The 15,543-nt window shown below is 41.3% G+C and overlaps 1 protein-coding gene across 8 annotated transcripts in view; it reads left to right on the top strand.

The window, feature by feature from the left end:
- Positions 1–15,543, top strand: part of npnta (nephronectin a) — a 43,931-nt gene that overhangs the window by 8,226 nt on the left and 20,162 nt on the right. For 2 of the 8 annotated variants that reach the window (XM_028409730.1, XM_028409741.1), the window contains 4 exons: positions 384–484; positions 5,471–5,521; positions 9,205–9,297; positions 14,101–14,196. In XM_028409730.1, the coding sequence (XP_028265531.1) occupies positions 384–484; positions 5,471–5,521; positions 9,205–9,297; positions 14,101–14,196 (341 nt within the window). The remainder of the gene's footprint in view (positions 1–383; positions 485–5,470; positions 5,522–9,204; positions 9,298–14,100; positions 14,197–15,543) is intronic. The other 6 variants (XM_028409759.1, XM_028409750.1, XM_028409766.1 and 3 more) reach the window with 6 other exon arrangements.

Below are 15,543 nucleotides of genomic sequence, written 5' to 3'. Positions count from 1 at the left end.
CATCCATTTGTATTCACAGCCAGCTGTCTGAAATCATTCCTGCTCACAAAGGGTGTTTGTTGTTGAGAGTCAACTCACCTGGAAAATGCAAAATACTTTTTTGTGCCATTAATCATGTCATTTCTAATTAAAATGTGCTGCATTGCTCCATTGCTCGTACTCTACGATGATCACGATGCATTGTGAGTATGAGCACTATATTAGGGTTAAATGATGCCCAATACACATTTGACCTTATATAGTGAGTAAGAGGCAGGAATCATTCTTTTCACCCCAGCTGATGACTCATGTGAAAGCTTTGATTCTACTCTGTCAAAAACAACTCACGCCTTTCATTAAGACATTTTAATTGGTTATAAACTAATTATGTCATCCACTCGCAGGTGGCCACGGCAGATGGCATCATCTAACGGCCTGTGCCGGTACGGGGCCAGGGTGGACTGCTGCTGGGGATGGACGCGCCGCTCCTGGGGTCAATGCCAGCGTGAGTGCCACCATGCCTGCTGCTGCTGCTGGGGGCGGATGGGGGCTAACAAGGTTGCTATAGGTTTCAAGCTGGGGTCAAAGATGCTATTAAACTGAGAACATGCTGCAACACCACCACTAAAGGGAAACACTCACACAAACACACGTGCACATTGTGACAACAGAATCAGCTAATGGATCGCTGCACCTGGAACAATCTTTGAGTAAAGATTGATGGTAATGGCTGGTTGGACTGGTGGACCGGCTGACATTTATATTCACACTGCGGGTGGTCATAATGAGGGAGAGACTATAGCTGCAGGTGGACACATTCAAAGGTAGATAGGAGATTGATTATATTGTGCAAAAACAAACACTACCAGAAGAAGAGACGCAGAAACAGTTGTGTTAATGTGGTGTTGCCAGGTGTACATGCCTTGAGTATTCAGCAGCTCCACTTCAGGATTCAGAGGATGTGTCCTGTCATTACTAATAGTATCACAGCAGCAAACGCCTGTGTCATATTATCACATCACATTTTTGACATACATTGTGTAAACATGGTCCTGTGTCTTGTAATGCTACCCAGAGAGGTGTGAATATAGCAGTGGCTTTCGGATCTGGCTGGTTGCCTCACAAACCGTTTGCATGGCTTTGTGCCTGTGATGGTGTTACCTGCTGCTTTGCTGTCCAGAAAGGGGGTAACACATACTGTAAGAAGGCCTTTTTCACTGCAGGGAATTGTGTACATGCACTGTAAAGGGAATATGCTTGTTTTCATTCCTGCCAACAGTTGGATGTGCAAATCAGTAGCTTTCTCTTGTGTCCATCAGGCTGTAGCCAACAGGTGGTTAGCTGAAATTAGATGACAAGTGAAAAAATACACCAGCCTTTTTGTAAACATGTGAAAGCTAACTATAACCTCCCTATAGAGCCACATGTTTAGCTGTCCAACATAAACAGATTTTAAGCCTGGCAAAAAAATGGCTTTGGTTCCAGCATATAATTTCACTGTTCCTAAGAGATTAAATTATATCGGGTCTTAAAGTTATTTAAATTTATAGGTGCCTTTTGTAGGACCTTTCACCTGCCTTACATACTCATGCCTTGCTTCTTTGCACACCTGAATAGTAAAAAGTTATTTATGCTCACAGTCTCTCTGGGGTTTCCATATATTAGTGGACAAAAATGGGGAAATGCAAATGATGCCAAATGTCATTTCTCTGCATGTTGTAGCTTTGGTTGTGTGTGTCAGAGTTTGCACTGCACCTAGTGTGACTGATATAACACATCTTTCATGCTAAGCAGAACCGGTGTGTATAAATTCTAGTTGTTAAGTTCCTGCTGTGGAAAAGGTCTTTTAGGATTGATAGTGCTGCATGTTGATTCCATATATTTACAGCTTCCTTAAATATTGTTTATTAATCCACTCATTTTTTGTTTTGTTTTGTTTTCCATTGCTTAAATGACAACATTTTAATGTATGTACTGCTGGTGTTCTGTATAATATTTGTGGAAAATGTGTCACACACTGCTCTTTGGGTCCAGAGGTCCGTGCTGCAGATCTAACAGATTGCTGTGGAAAAGTGGCAGAATGCCGTCGTCTTTAATTTGATGAATTTGTTATTTTGTTCTAGAGAATGCAAACAGCCTTGCTTGAGTTCACGGCCTCAGTGTTTTGTATTCCTTTTAGCTCATCCAGATTAACCCAAGGTCTTTGGGAGACAAATCTGTGTTTCATCCACCTCTTGGTTCAGGTCTATTAGAAGCAAAATATGGTAATTTTATTCTTACATAAACACTCAGCTAGAAAAACAAGTCATGCTAATGTTTCATGGGGCAGATTTATAGCTAGAGGGGGGTTGATTTTTACACAGTAGTTGACCTTGTTCACAAACCTCCTACCTTTCCCCCAGGCCTTGACACTTGAACTACAATGTCTGTGCTGGAATGATATAGGCTATAAAGGCACTGTTTCAGTCGCATCATTTGATAGTGTTTGTTTGAAAATGGGGCCAGACTCAGCCGTAATCCTGGCAGGAGTCAGCCCTCTCATTGCCCAGTATAGTCCCAGTGTATCTGTACTGGGCTCTCTGCCTTCACAGATTCTCATGTTCAGAAATTCAAGATGGAATAGACAGTGGCTGTGCTTTGGTGGAGGATGGAAGATGAAGATGACTTTATCATCACAGACGCTTGGTATCAGGGGACAATAAATTATTCTCATATTTAATCCACTTTAGATTCCTGCTGCAATGATGCAGCTCGTTATCATCACTGAAAATGTATAAAACAATAACATGAAACATTTGTATCCATTGCCCGAGCAGCCAAAGAGCCGTGTGTGAGCATGTTTTCCTTGTTGTCTTGGAGTCCCACATGTTCATTGTTGAGGTAAAAATATCAGCTCATTTTGAGTGTAAGCACCCTATCAAGCTCTTTTTTTCCAACAAACCCACATCTGTTCTGTGAGTGCCTGCCTTAATGCTCCTGACTGGGCACAGCTCAAATCCATTCACTTGAGACTACAATCAGCATTCCATCAAGTCAGTAAGGTGCTGATTTAAACCTTAAAGGAGGGAGGTGGAAGGCTTTGGGAAGTGTGTTTGTGTGTGTGTGTTTGTGTGCGTCTGTCAGCATGTGTGTGAAAGGATGCAGTCATCCCAGATTTCAGGTCTTGGAAAGTTTTAGTGGAGATAGAAGAGATTAAATTGGAGCTATTGGATTGTAGCTTTCTGAGCCACAGAGCTCAGTGATCAGTTTGTGCAGCTTCTCTCAAAGAATGAGAAACTTAATGGATCAAACCTTTTTTTTCTTGCAGCTCCCAGAACTAAAAGAGTGATAAAGAGATGGGAGCAAGGACTAAAAGTAAAAATCCTGGGGTGTAAGGGAAATGGTTTAGAGGTGATTGCTGTTGTAGTGGGGGAGAGGCATTAGGATACATAGACAAGTGAGAAAATCAGGCAGATGGAGAGAGAGAGAGAGAGAGAGAGAGAGGGAGAGAAGCTTTAGATTTATAGTAGGCCGAAGCTCCACTCATAATGTTCTGACAGGCCATCCGGCAGACAGAGCCACACTTGAAGCTACTTATTCTAACCAGCTGCCATCATGAACATTTTACTGCTGCTGTGAGTGTTGGAGCATTTGCATTTCTAAGTGCATTTCCATTTGTGATCTCTTCCTACCTTCTACCTGTGAAGAAGGTTCCTTAGTCACATGACTTCTGTCATCAATGGTAACACAGATGTTATAATCATAAAAACTCTTTAAAATCTATTATAGGACACTTTAGCAATCAAACAGCCCTATTTTAATTCAGTCTTGTTATCACAACTTGTTTTCCTTTTTATATTACGCAGATCATTGTAGCACACAAACTGTAGACAGGATAAACCGGCCGATGAAAGCAGCGAGTAATCCAGAGATTTTGATCTTCTAAAGCCGATGTGCTTGTTAGAAACATATATAAAAGAAGAATGATGCAAATCAAAGCATTACCGGGGAGATACTTTGACTTCTGTGAGTCAAACCCTAAAACCTGGGATCCACGTTGTCTGACCCGAACTGTCCATATCTTTGAAACTCCCCTCTCTCAATCTACAACACCGGTTTATGGCATTAATGTTAAAACCCTTAGGCATGAGCTGGGATAACTCTGATCACGTCATCAACTTTATTTTCTCAGACTTTGAACGTTTGTTGAAATATTACATATTTTAAGAACAGATTGCAGTTCTAGACTGAACAGTGTGCAGAATAAAATTCAGTGTTTACAGCCTGACCAAGTGACCTCAGGATTCATCAGCAATCAAATAGTTCTGTTGTGTATGTGTGAGAACGTGTTGCTCATATGTTCTGTTATTAGTCAGTGCTTCGACATGAACTGACTTTGCTTGTGAAGACTTGACTGGAGGACTGGAGACTTTTTTGCGATCAAGTCAGATCTTCCCACAAGACTTAAGAACAGCCGGGCTAGGAGAGAAGCATATTGATTTTTTCTACATTGTGAAGGAGCTGGCTTGAATATCATCTCCATATTAAATAGATCACACATTATAATTTCCTTAGAGGTCCCGGCCGATTTTACAAATCCACTGAGAGCAGGATTTACCTTGATTGAGTGCAGTCTTTGTTTCTTCGAATGGTGTGGACAGGATTAAGGCTGCACTTTTGAATTGGTAATGTGAGCTAACAAGTGAGCGATGAAAGGAGAAAAGGGATAGCTCAGTTTAAGTAATTCACTTCATCTGGATTGTCTGCTCTGCTCTGCTTTCTTTCATTACTACTGGGCTGTAAAGGCTCCGTGAAAAACTGTGTGATTCGATGAGTTTGAGGTGAAAGGGGAAAGGTGTGCTCCTTAAAACTGGAGGCAATGAATGCAGACATGAATGAAATATGTTCAGTTTGACTTGACACAGTCTGACTTTAAAATTACCTCCAGTAGCTAAACGTACATATTAATAACATGTTAATATGTTATCAGAACTTTATTGTATTTTTACTTGTATACTGCACCCTTCTCTTATTTTACCTCTATTGTATACTTTAATGGTAGTTTATTTTATAATATATGTTGTTTTATTCTTAATCCAATAATGCAACAATTTCCCCATTGTGGGTCAAAGAAAGGTTTTTTTATCTTAATTTTAATCATAAATAAGGCAATGCAGCAGGTAGCTGCAGCATTTATTATGCTAAACATGTACTCTAACATTATGTAAAATAAATGTGTATGTGCAGCCAACATTTTGATCAATAGGAGGATATCCAGGAGATTTTTGGTGCATTCAAAATGAGGCAACAAAGAATATGTGTGACTCCAGAACTCCTAATGGTGTGTGTGTGTGTGTGTGTGTGTGTGTGTGTGTGTGTGTGTGTGTGTGTGAAGTGACCGAGCTGTGCCCTCTAACATTATGTTTCCCCCCTCTCACAAAGACTAAACAGTGCTCGCAATCTTTTTGTTTGTTTGTTTGTTTGTTTGTTTGTTTGGCTATTTGTTTTGCAGCTCTCTTCGCCTTAACTCACAGAGTAGTCGGGATAAGGTGCCAGCCCCAAGGTTAGCTTCACATGTTTCTCTAAATAATCTTTGCTAGACATGTATTGCCATGGGGCACATCCTCTGAATCTGGATCTCACTTTTATTTATAGATCCAAGCCCCACCCTACCTCACACACACCCCAAACCCTTCCAGTCCAAATACCAGTAGCACCTCAGACCCCTTGGCAGCAGCCCCCTTCTTCCCTCTGGCCTCAGATCTGTGCAAACAGCTTACACTCTGCCGACCCAGTTCCACCTGAAGCCATGTCTTAACATGAATTATGCCAAAGTTCTTTGCTGACTTGTTAATATTCAAAGTCGCCTCTGGTTAACCCAGTGGAATACTAATGAAACCCTTAAAGCTAAAATCCATAATGTTTTTTTAATTAATAAGTAATATACCTATTCATGTATGCGTGGTGCGGTGAGTTAAAAGCAGTTAGAGATCATCATCAATAAAAAATTTGCACTGTGACCTGTAAATCAATGATGTTTTCACTCCGTGCAGACAACAAGATTAAACAAAGTCAGACTGCAGGCACTGTAGGTCATAAACCTGTTAGTGTTTACAGTCGTGATCATCAGTTATTTGGCGCTGTCATTGTTCATTAATAAAATCAGCAAATTAGCCTGTAATGAAACAACCACCCCAAACAGCTCTTAACTAAATTTGTATTGATGAAGTAATGCTTCACACGGCATCCCTGCCTTTCTAAGGTAATCATAACAGACAATAAATGACAGGGATGTGCAGCCATCTTGTGTGAATGGCTGATGTAAAGCCGAGTGAAAGTGTGTCATCACTCAACATGTTTTGATGGCGTTCATGGAAACGAATGTCATACATGCTATGTTTGGCCTTCCAGCTGGTCCGGCCATTTTTAGTCCTTCTTGTCCTTTGCGATGGTTAATGAACACTGGCTGTTTCCCTGATCTCCCTCCCTGCCAGGCCACAGGCTTAAAAATACCCTCAGAGCTGAAGCCTGTTGCTTTGCCTCTGATCCTGCTAATCAAATCCTCTTCCATGTCGGAGAATAACAAAACGCACTTCACTGGTGGACCTCTCTCTAACCAACACCTAAGTGGATTTTTTCTTTTATCTGCTGGTTAGTTAGGTCGAACTAACTTCTGAAAAAGAACAAGTGCTTCCAGAAAAGAACAGCTCTTCTCATTTTCTCCAACAAATTAGACCATTTTTAATTTGCTCAGTGTGTTAACAACCTGGATCCTATCACTGGCCTAACAGTACTTGCATTCTACTTGATTACATAGGCTAATAAAGTGGAGGGAGTCTGGAGATGCTATCTGCACTAGTTAAAGGATTCATCTCATACTCTCTTTCTCTGAATTCAGTTTGAACAATGTTACAGACAGAAACCTGAGCTAAAGATGTCCTTCCACAGCAGCCTTGCTTAGCTTCATAATGAATGGATGGAAACTTATGAGATTGTAACTTGATTCTGAACTCATGCATTTCATATAAACAGAGTTATTCAACCGTTTCTTCTGCAGTGAAATACTTCAGTATGCACAGAAGTAGCTTTTACCTTATTTCTAACATTTAAAATAAAAGAGCAAGAACATCTCGACCCAAGGCTGCACTGATAGATACCATCAGTGTGGATTATGCATGGTGTGGTCAAGATTTAGCAGCACATACTTCTCCTAGCAATATATATATATTATGTAAAACAGACCACCCTGTGTGTATGTGAAGAGTTAGGTGAAGATTGATATCAAGAAGTGCTGAGAGTGTTTTCAAAAATCTACTGAGGCACAGTCATAAAAAAAGAAATGTTTTATCGAGGGTCACAAATTAACACCATGCGCAGTAGTTCTGTGCCTTTTTTATTTCAGTGGGATAACAGTTTTGGCACACTTGGTTTCCTGATGCAAACGGCATCAGCTATAAAACACAGAAAGAAAAGCTTCACACTGCACCTAGAAAAGCATGTTTGACCATTCAGTACTGTGTGTGGAGAGCACGTTTCCACATACACTGAGACATGACAGCTTCTTTGAAATTGGTTTAAAATTCTTTTAAACTTTTATTTTAAACTATCAACATATACAAAGATAAGGGTGATTATCTAAATAACATTAACTAAATAAATAAATAAATATGGCAGACCATAATTGTTTTGAAAGCTTGTTTTGAAAAAAAAGAGTAGATAATAAGATAATAAGAAAATAAGAGTAAATTATTTCTCTCATAAATATAGCTGCAAGAAGCAATGAGGTGGCCAAACAGCAAAAAAGGCTGAAGAAACTACAATAACACAGTGGAGTTAAGCCAGAGAAACGGTCTTTAGCACGCCACGAATTCACAACACATCGCCCGCTAGTGGCCAAATTGCTCTAAATTTTTTGTGACCCCCTTGGGAAAGGGGTCAAGCATCATGTGACCAAGTTGGTTATGATACAACAAAAGCGCTGTCAGAAATGAGCTCACTTCCTGTTTGGTGGCTTCACCATAAAATTTGATTGGCTGTGATGGCTGAAGACAAAAAAATCAAGTGATAAGCATTAAATAAACTTACATTTCAACCAGTTTTAACAAACTAGCTTCAAAAGTCTAACATGTTGCAGTCGGGTCCCTGAAAAACATTTCTTTTGACGTTTGTGCTCCTTCCCCTGTATTTTATTATTTAGTTGTGCTGTGAGTATTTGCAGCTCTGTCAGCCACCATGCATGGACACAAGGAACCAACCAGCAGGTTCATGAATCATTATTCCTTGTTGTTGTATGTAGGCCATCATCACAGTATGAAAACCTTACAGCTGTTTCACCACAAATAAAGCTTAGCGCACTGTCACATCTCTCCAGATACAAACAAACTGACTGCTGTGATAAACGCTCACCGCCAATATCTCTCTCTCTGTGATTCAAACACACACACACACATGTATGGCCTCTTCCAACACAGTGATAATTAAACCCTCTGATGGGACTGTATTATGACATAATTAATGAAGCTTTTAATGAAAATTAGTAACACTTGGCTGAGGCCCCATGTATCAAACATGCTTAGCGGCAAGCTGCAGTGAGCAGTCAGATAAGCAGGGCAAGCCTCCTGCTCACTGAGACAGAACAGGGTGCCAGTGAAGCTGCACTACATCGTCCCTGTACGCACTCAGAATATCACCATTATGGTCCGTGTACAATCTGCAGGACAGCTCTGAAATGAGGAGCTAATTATAGTCTGCTACTTTGGTGCTTTAATTGTTTCGGTTCTAGTCTGAAGGGGAAATGATACACGCCTAGGTAATCCTCAGATGGCTGTTTGCCAGTTTAAATATCAGGGATGAATTTTAAAACTTAACCTGTTGATATACAAGGTCAGACTTCTCATTTATCTTAAAATGTATGAAATAATTAAATATAAACAAGGAAAATAAAACTGTTCTAGCATGACGTTGGAAAAATATATAATGCGGTTAGCAGAAAATAGCCTCTCTATTCTCATTAGTCAATGATAATAACACTGTCACAGAGGGGGAAACAAACACATTTCCTATATGAATGAGGCATCATGCTGTCTTATTGCTGTGATGTGGAGTAAACAGATAATTTACAGCCAAGGGGGTTGTGGAAGTCAAGAAGCAGTAGGATTAAGTTCTTTGTCATCCTGATCTGGTACAAGGAGTCTGCCAGGGCGCTGCACTGATCTGTCTCTTCCTCTTTGAATCCTCCTCGAACAGCTGTGTGCCAGCCCAGCTGTAAGCATGGAGACTGCGTGGGACCCAATAAGTGCAAGTGCCATCCCGGCTTCACCGGCAAGACCTGCAATCAAGGTGAGTTCCTCCCTGAGATTAGTACACCACAAAGAATATATGGTCCTTGTCCACTGAGCAATCTTCAGATTTCTCATAAGTGAAGGAGAACCTGTGCCCTGAGCAATGGCAGCGTAATCATTGTTTATTGTGGCCACATCTCCCTGCCGCGCAAAACCAGCATATTAAAACTCCCACTGGAGCGGAAGCTGGTTTGCCATCAGCCGCCAGTAGAGAAGCTTTAATCACAGGGGAGGAGGTGAAGAGATTGCGCTGATTCAGCTTAAATGGAAATGAGTCGTGAGGCCATGTTGAATGATCTTGGGAGTGCTGTGACGATAACATCTCAATTACTGACCTGAGATAACTCGGCCCGGCTGAATCCAACCCATGCTTTTGAAAGTGTTTGTTTGTGTGTGTGTATGGTGTGGACTTGTTGAAAAGCTTCCCATTTAGCTTTAAGATGAACTGCATCCAAGCAGCTTGAATGTGGAATTCACGCCCTAAGACAGGAATAGGATAGTGTGTAATTAAAAAAAAGGGAGGGTAGGTGGGAGGAGAACAAGGAGGAGGAGGAGGAGGAGGGGTTGTTGAAATCCGTTCTGGAATGTTCCAAATGACTCATCCTGCACTTGGAGGCTATAGGTGGCTCCTGTCTGCCCGGCCAGGCGGCTCTACTTTGTCTTAATCTGCAACAAAAGGCAGATGAAAGAGGATCCCAGATCCAACTCCAACAGTCCTTGCTGCCAACCATTCAGACAGACTTATCTGACAAATGTGATTCCAAAACCTTTCAAGATGAAACTGTACTTCGAGCTCCATTTTGTCCAATAATCTGGCAGCTGTTATACAGAGCGAACCATTTTACTCAGCTGTGAGTGGCAGGCTTGACCTTTCAGCCTGTATAGGAGCAGATAACCCTGGACTCTGTTTTGAATTCCCCCCCACCCCATGCTATGGAAACCAATTTAATTATTCAGAGACCATAAATTAGATTTTCTCATTTGAATGCAGCCTCCGTTAAACATTGATTTGAAGTTTACTATTGATGTGCCAGTTGGCCAATGTTTGGAAGCATTCTAATATCCTCCCCCTCTGGGGTGCTGCATTTATCTTGTGGCGACAACCAAAGGAGGGAAACGAGTTGCCCGGAGCTGCTTCTCTGACCTCAGTGCTGCTAAAGGTCAAGTAGTCGCCCTGGTAGCTTTTAATTCAGTCGCAGTCTGTAAATTAGTTTTGTGGACAACAGTGGGAGATTGTATTAGCACTGCATTTAAACGCAGTGGTGGAACCGTCAGTGTTGAACTGTCTTTACCTGCAAGCGGGTGTAAAACAAATGTAATCTCCCAGTATATGTAACGCCCACACCCAACTGACCTGTTCCACAAGCAAAATGCATATTAACAAACAACTAGAAGTTATCTTCCTTCTCTTTAGTGCAATCCTTGTTGAAATAATCTAAAATTCTAAACCCTAGTCTGAGCTCTGTCTGTTGTTTTCTTATGTCCTCCTCAACATGACAGGAACATTTTAGACTACATGACCTTAGATTATGTAGCAGCTTAGCACGCTGTGGCCTGTGAAGAGTAAATCCTCCATCACATTACCTGCTCTCCTCTCAGGTTACCCCAAACATCTCTAAACTCCTCCCATGATGCAGCATATTTTCAGCTCAGGCACCATTGATTGGATAAATTATAAGAGCAGCCCGTATTCTCTCTTTGACAGAGAATACAGGCTGCTGACGTGATGCATGCTGCATCTCTCCGTGTTATTTCATTTTATGCTTTGTCCCTTTCTCTTTGTTCCTGAACCTATAGAAACGTCCATTAAGCTTGCTTGATTTCACTGGATTCATGCCTCACAGACGGCCACTTAGCCCACCCACCTGTGTGTTGTGTCTGCAAGGACACTAACTATAAGAGTGGTGCAGTCTCACATATGGAGGCATAGTCAAGGTCTGAATCTTAAGGTAGCATTATGACACTATTTTTATGCCATTTGTTGTTTCTTCTAAGTAATATAAAAAATAATTTGAAAAATAATTTCTAATTAAACAGTGGCTCACATACATGCTAAAGCAGAACAGGATCAGAGTACAGTTTATAATATCAGTATCAATATCAGCACACTAACTAGCATTCACACTTTGCATGTGATGGACAGACATTCCTTTGCCTAAAGTGGGAGGTGTGGACAGATGTGGCACCCTGGAGGCACTCTGCTTAACAACATGTTAGGTACACTGCTTGTGTGGCTACAGAAACAAACCACAGCAGAAACATTAGTGTTAACACCAAACGCAAGCACAGCACACTGTGTATTGATTTCTTCTGGAATCCCAGCTGTGCTTTTCCTCTGTCAAACTTTTATTAGCCTGTGAGGCATTGACTTTACACTTACTTACCTCACATGGGTTTTTTTTCTTTGTTTCTCTGTCAATTAATTTACCATTTCAATGCAGAAAATTTCAAATTTGATTATTTTATTATTAAATTAACAGGCTCTCCGCTGTCAAGAGTAATGACTCTAAGAATCCCTATGATTCGGAGAGAGGCTTCTCACCAGTGGTGCTGATGACAACAGTGTCTGTCATACAGGGTGGTGAAGACAGATGAATGTGCTCTTGCTGCACAAATAAACTCATTATAATGATAATCTGTTTAACAGTTTGGCAGCCCACTCCCCCCTGCTGATCCAATCATTTTAATAAGATGATTATTCCGTGCAGGTGGATTTAATTAGGTGTAGTTGACCTGCTGTTAAGACACTATTAAAAGATTGTTGCTGGAGGAATGGCTTCTCACACATCAGAAGCAATACAGCTGCAGTGACTCCAGATGTTGCGTTCTTCATCTTCTTCTTCTCCTTCTTCTTCCCGCCTGTCAGCCAGAGATAATTAGATAATTAATACCACTCCATGTGTGATAGCCTTGCACTGTAGCTGAAGTATGTGTTCAACTCATTTCTGTATAGAGCTGTAAATGGTACTTCAAGGATGTTGGTTTTTCCTCCCTGTTTGTCTTCCTGACCGTCTGCTCTTAACTGTCAAACAGCTGCAAGCATTTAAAGTATTAGATGCATGTCATCATCATAATCATCATCATCATGCTCATCATCATCATGCTGTGTATTTTCCCTCAGTTATCATCTAGTTACCTTTCAGTGTGTTTATATCCACATTCTCTAAATGGACATTAAGTGACATTTGACCTCAATTAACCCCTATAAGCATGAGGCAGGAACATAAATAAGACTGAATTATCTCTCATTGATTGTAATGATACAGATTGTGAAGATGAATAAGCAATGTGCCTGCTCTCTGTGCTGAAAAGAAGCAGGTGTTCCTGTGTTTTACAATATCAGTTTCAATGGCAGTGTCTCTGCTTTAATATCTCCTCACAACAGATGCTCCCTGCAGGATGGTGCTATTACTCAGGAAAGTGTCACATAAATATAGACCTGAGCGTGGTTATTTATTGATCTGATCAATCTCCTGAAGGTATTTTGTGCTGCCATGCTGTGTTTATTGAGTCCTATTGATATGATATAAATGTGTTATTAGGCTTAAACTTGAACCTGATGAAGGCACAGCTGTGAAGGAACATCCCCAGGTTAAAAGGCGAAGTATTGCACCGGTGGTCAGGAAAATGGCAGAGAAGCTTGTTTCAGAAGGGAGATTGGACATAAGTTAACCATTGTGAAATACATTTGTTGGATGAAACACCAACCAAGGGTGTAAACATGAGAAATAAAAAGTTTGATCAGATGAAGCTTGAATTCCACATTACAAGGGAAAGTTCCGGCTTTGTTTGTGGACTTTGGAGGTCCTCATTGCTGTGGTTCACATTACCTCATCCAAAGATGAGAAGAAAGTTTTAGGACTGTTGATGGAAGAAAAGATGACACACCTTATCAGGGGGACTAAATAGTTTACATCATAGCCAAAGAGAAATGTCCTGAAAATGAACTATTTTGACTTAAATACTGTGAACTGAAGCTTAGTTTACAACATGTAGTATTCACCTGCCTGTTTACATTCTAGGTCAGATACTCTCTCCCCATTCATGATTCCTATTCGCAGATGAGACCTGTGACAAATGTTTCTTTCCTGAGCAGAGTTGGCAAGGCTGCGGTAGCCTTGCATAACTTCTCAGTTTAGATTATCGTATCTCCCAACAGGGGAATGCTTGAATGAAGCGTGCAAAGCAGTCAGAGGTAGCCGTATCATCTTCCTGTCACTTAACAATAGGCGTTGTTAGCTCTCTGCCGGAGGAAAGGTTGCTTGACTGATAGATGGTGAGACAGAGAGGGGAGGGGATGGAATTCCTAAGGCTGGAGTGTTTGTAGTCAGGCAATGATTTGCTTCTTTAAATGGTAACTCCTGTCTACCTTTGAGACTGCAGGCACAAGTTGAGAAGGGATTCTCTGAATGTGCGAGATACAGTAATTCTCTGAGATCCTATTTCATCCTCATGACTGAAAAGGAATGCAGAAGAGGGCAGGAGAAGAAGGGACACAAACCCCCCCCCACACACACATTTTTTTCTGTTTCTCCCATGTGCCCTTATTTTTTTTCTGATACTCAGCTCATGTCCAATTCCCACAAATGTAATCCTCTTTGCTGCATAATGTTCCTCTGTACTTTCCAGGAATGTGGTGTGGTCCGAGGTGTTCTAATCCATTGCTTTTTATTCTCACTACATCTCTCTCTGTCTCTCTCTGTTCTTTTTACTTACTCTCAACTCCCTTTACTACTCATTCCCATCCCTCCCATGCCCCTCCACCACCCCACTCCACTCATTTCTTTTTTTTTTCTAAAAGAAGAAGCTCTGGACTATTTAACCCCACCAGTGTGGGCCAGTCACCTTCCCCTCTTTCTTCCCGTGGACCATCAGCCAGCGAGACTAGCATCGGAGGGTGAGATTCTTCAGTCGGCCTCCCCTCAGAAGCTTCTCTTCTTCTTCCCCTTGGCAACATGCATGGTGCTGCACTATGCAGCCTGAGGAGGAGTGAATGTCACTCACAGCTCTGTCCTTGCCTGGCAGATAAGGCACCACCCAAGAGCAGCTTTTCAGTAAAAATGCCAGCATGAATGCCAAGCATGTCACAGTGTTTAGCACGCTCTTTTTTTCTTCCCCACTTAAAAACAGCCTCAGTATCAAAGAGCTGCCACGATTTTCTCTTTATTGCTCAGTCCTCTTCTACTTTTTGATTTTCCTGATTTTAATTTGAGTACCTGGAACGCAGAGCTCCTCTTTCCTTTTAAATCACCATCATTGACATGGACACTGAACTCATTGCTCTACTAGCGCTGCTACAGCAGGGACGTATGTTTCTGACTTGGTGTTATCTTGCTTAAAGACAGGCACATCCATAAGAAAGAGCCCCATGGTAATCCCTCTGTCAGTGATAGAGGCGTGTCGGGAATGTAGTATAGCATACCTCAGTTGAGCTGACCCAATAAATCACACCACTTTGCATCACTTCAGATGTGCCTAAGCAGTTCATTTGCCGTACAGTGAACACCACAGACGGGCTTTTAACCTCGGCCATCACATAGGTCTCTGTAGTCCTGGGGCCATGTCGAACTGTCAGTTGGTGGTCATATCTCTGTTATCGCTCTGTCTTTCCACCCTTCTCTGTCCACTCCCTCTCTCCATCCTGTCTGTTTGTGAGAGCCTGGCTTTATGTCTCTCTCTGTGTTTGGCTTGCACTGATACTCACAGAGCTTCCACCGTCTGAGAATGTGACCATTTCAATAATCCCTCATTTACATTTTTAAGCTATTTTTCAGTGCAACGGGCAAGTGGAGACCTGTTCATCTGCCATGCTGACAATGGACAGTGTTGCTATGGTTTTTCTGTAATGGCAGTAATGAGGATGTCAGTTGTTTGCTGTGAAAACTAATTAGAAAATTGAAGATGTGTGTGAGTGCATGCTTGTTTGTGTGTGTGTGACTGTGCTCAGGTGTGAACCTTGTTATTATCTAGTGGGAGCAGGTTTCAGGGTTTCAGCTGTGGTAATGAAGAGATAAACCTTTTCTGTCTGACAAAGGTCAACATAAATCATTTGTTTTGAATCATTCAAAGACAGACCAGGAAGATTTTTATCACACTCACTCTGTCTCTCTCTCTCTCTCTCTCTCTCACACACAGACACAATATGGTTTAAATAAACACAAAGAGCACACTTTTTTTTTGCGAGTACAAATGCAGATTGAAATCATGTAGAGATGGTTTTATGAGGCAAATTCTCCACTAATAA

Source organism: Parambassis ranga, chromosome 1, assembly GCF_900634625.1.
Source record: "Parambassis ranga chromosome 1, fParRan2.1, whole genome shotgun sequence".
In the NCBI taxonomy this organism is placed as follows: domain Eukaryota; kingdom Metazoa; phylum Chordata; class Actinopteri; family Ambassidae; genus Parambassis; species Parambassis ranga.
Note: the sequence above shows the minus strand (reverse complement) of the source record. Positions and strands in the feature narration are given on the sequence as shown.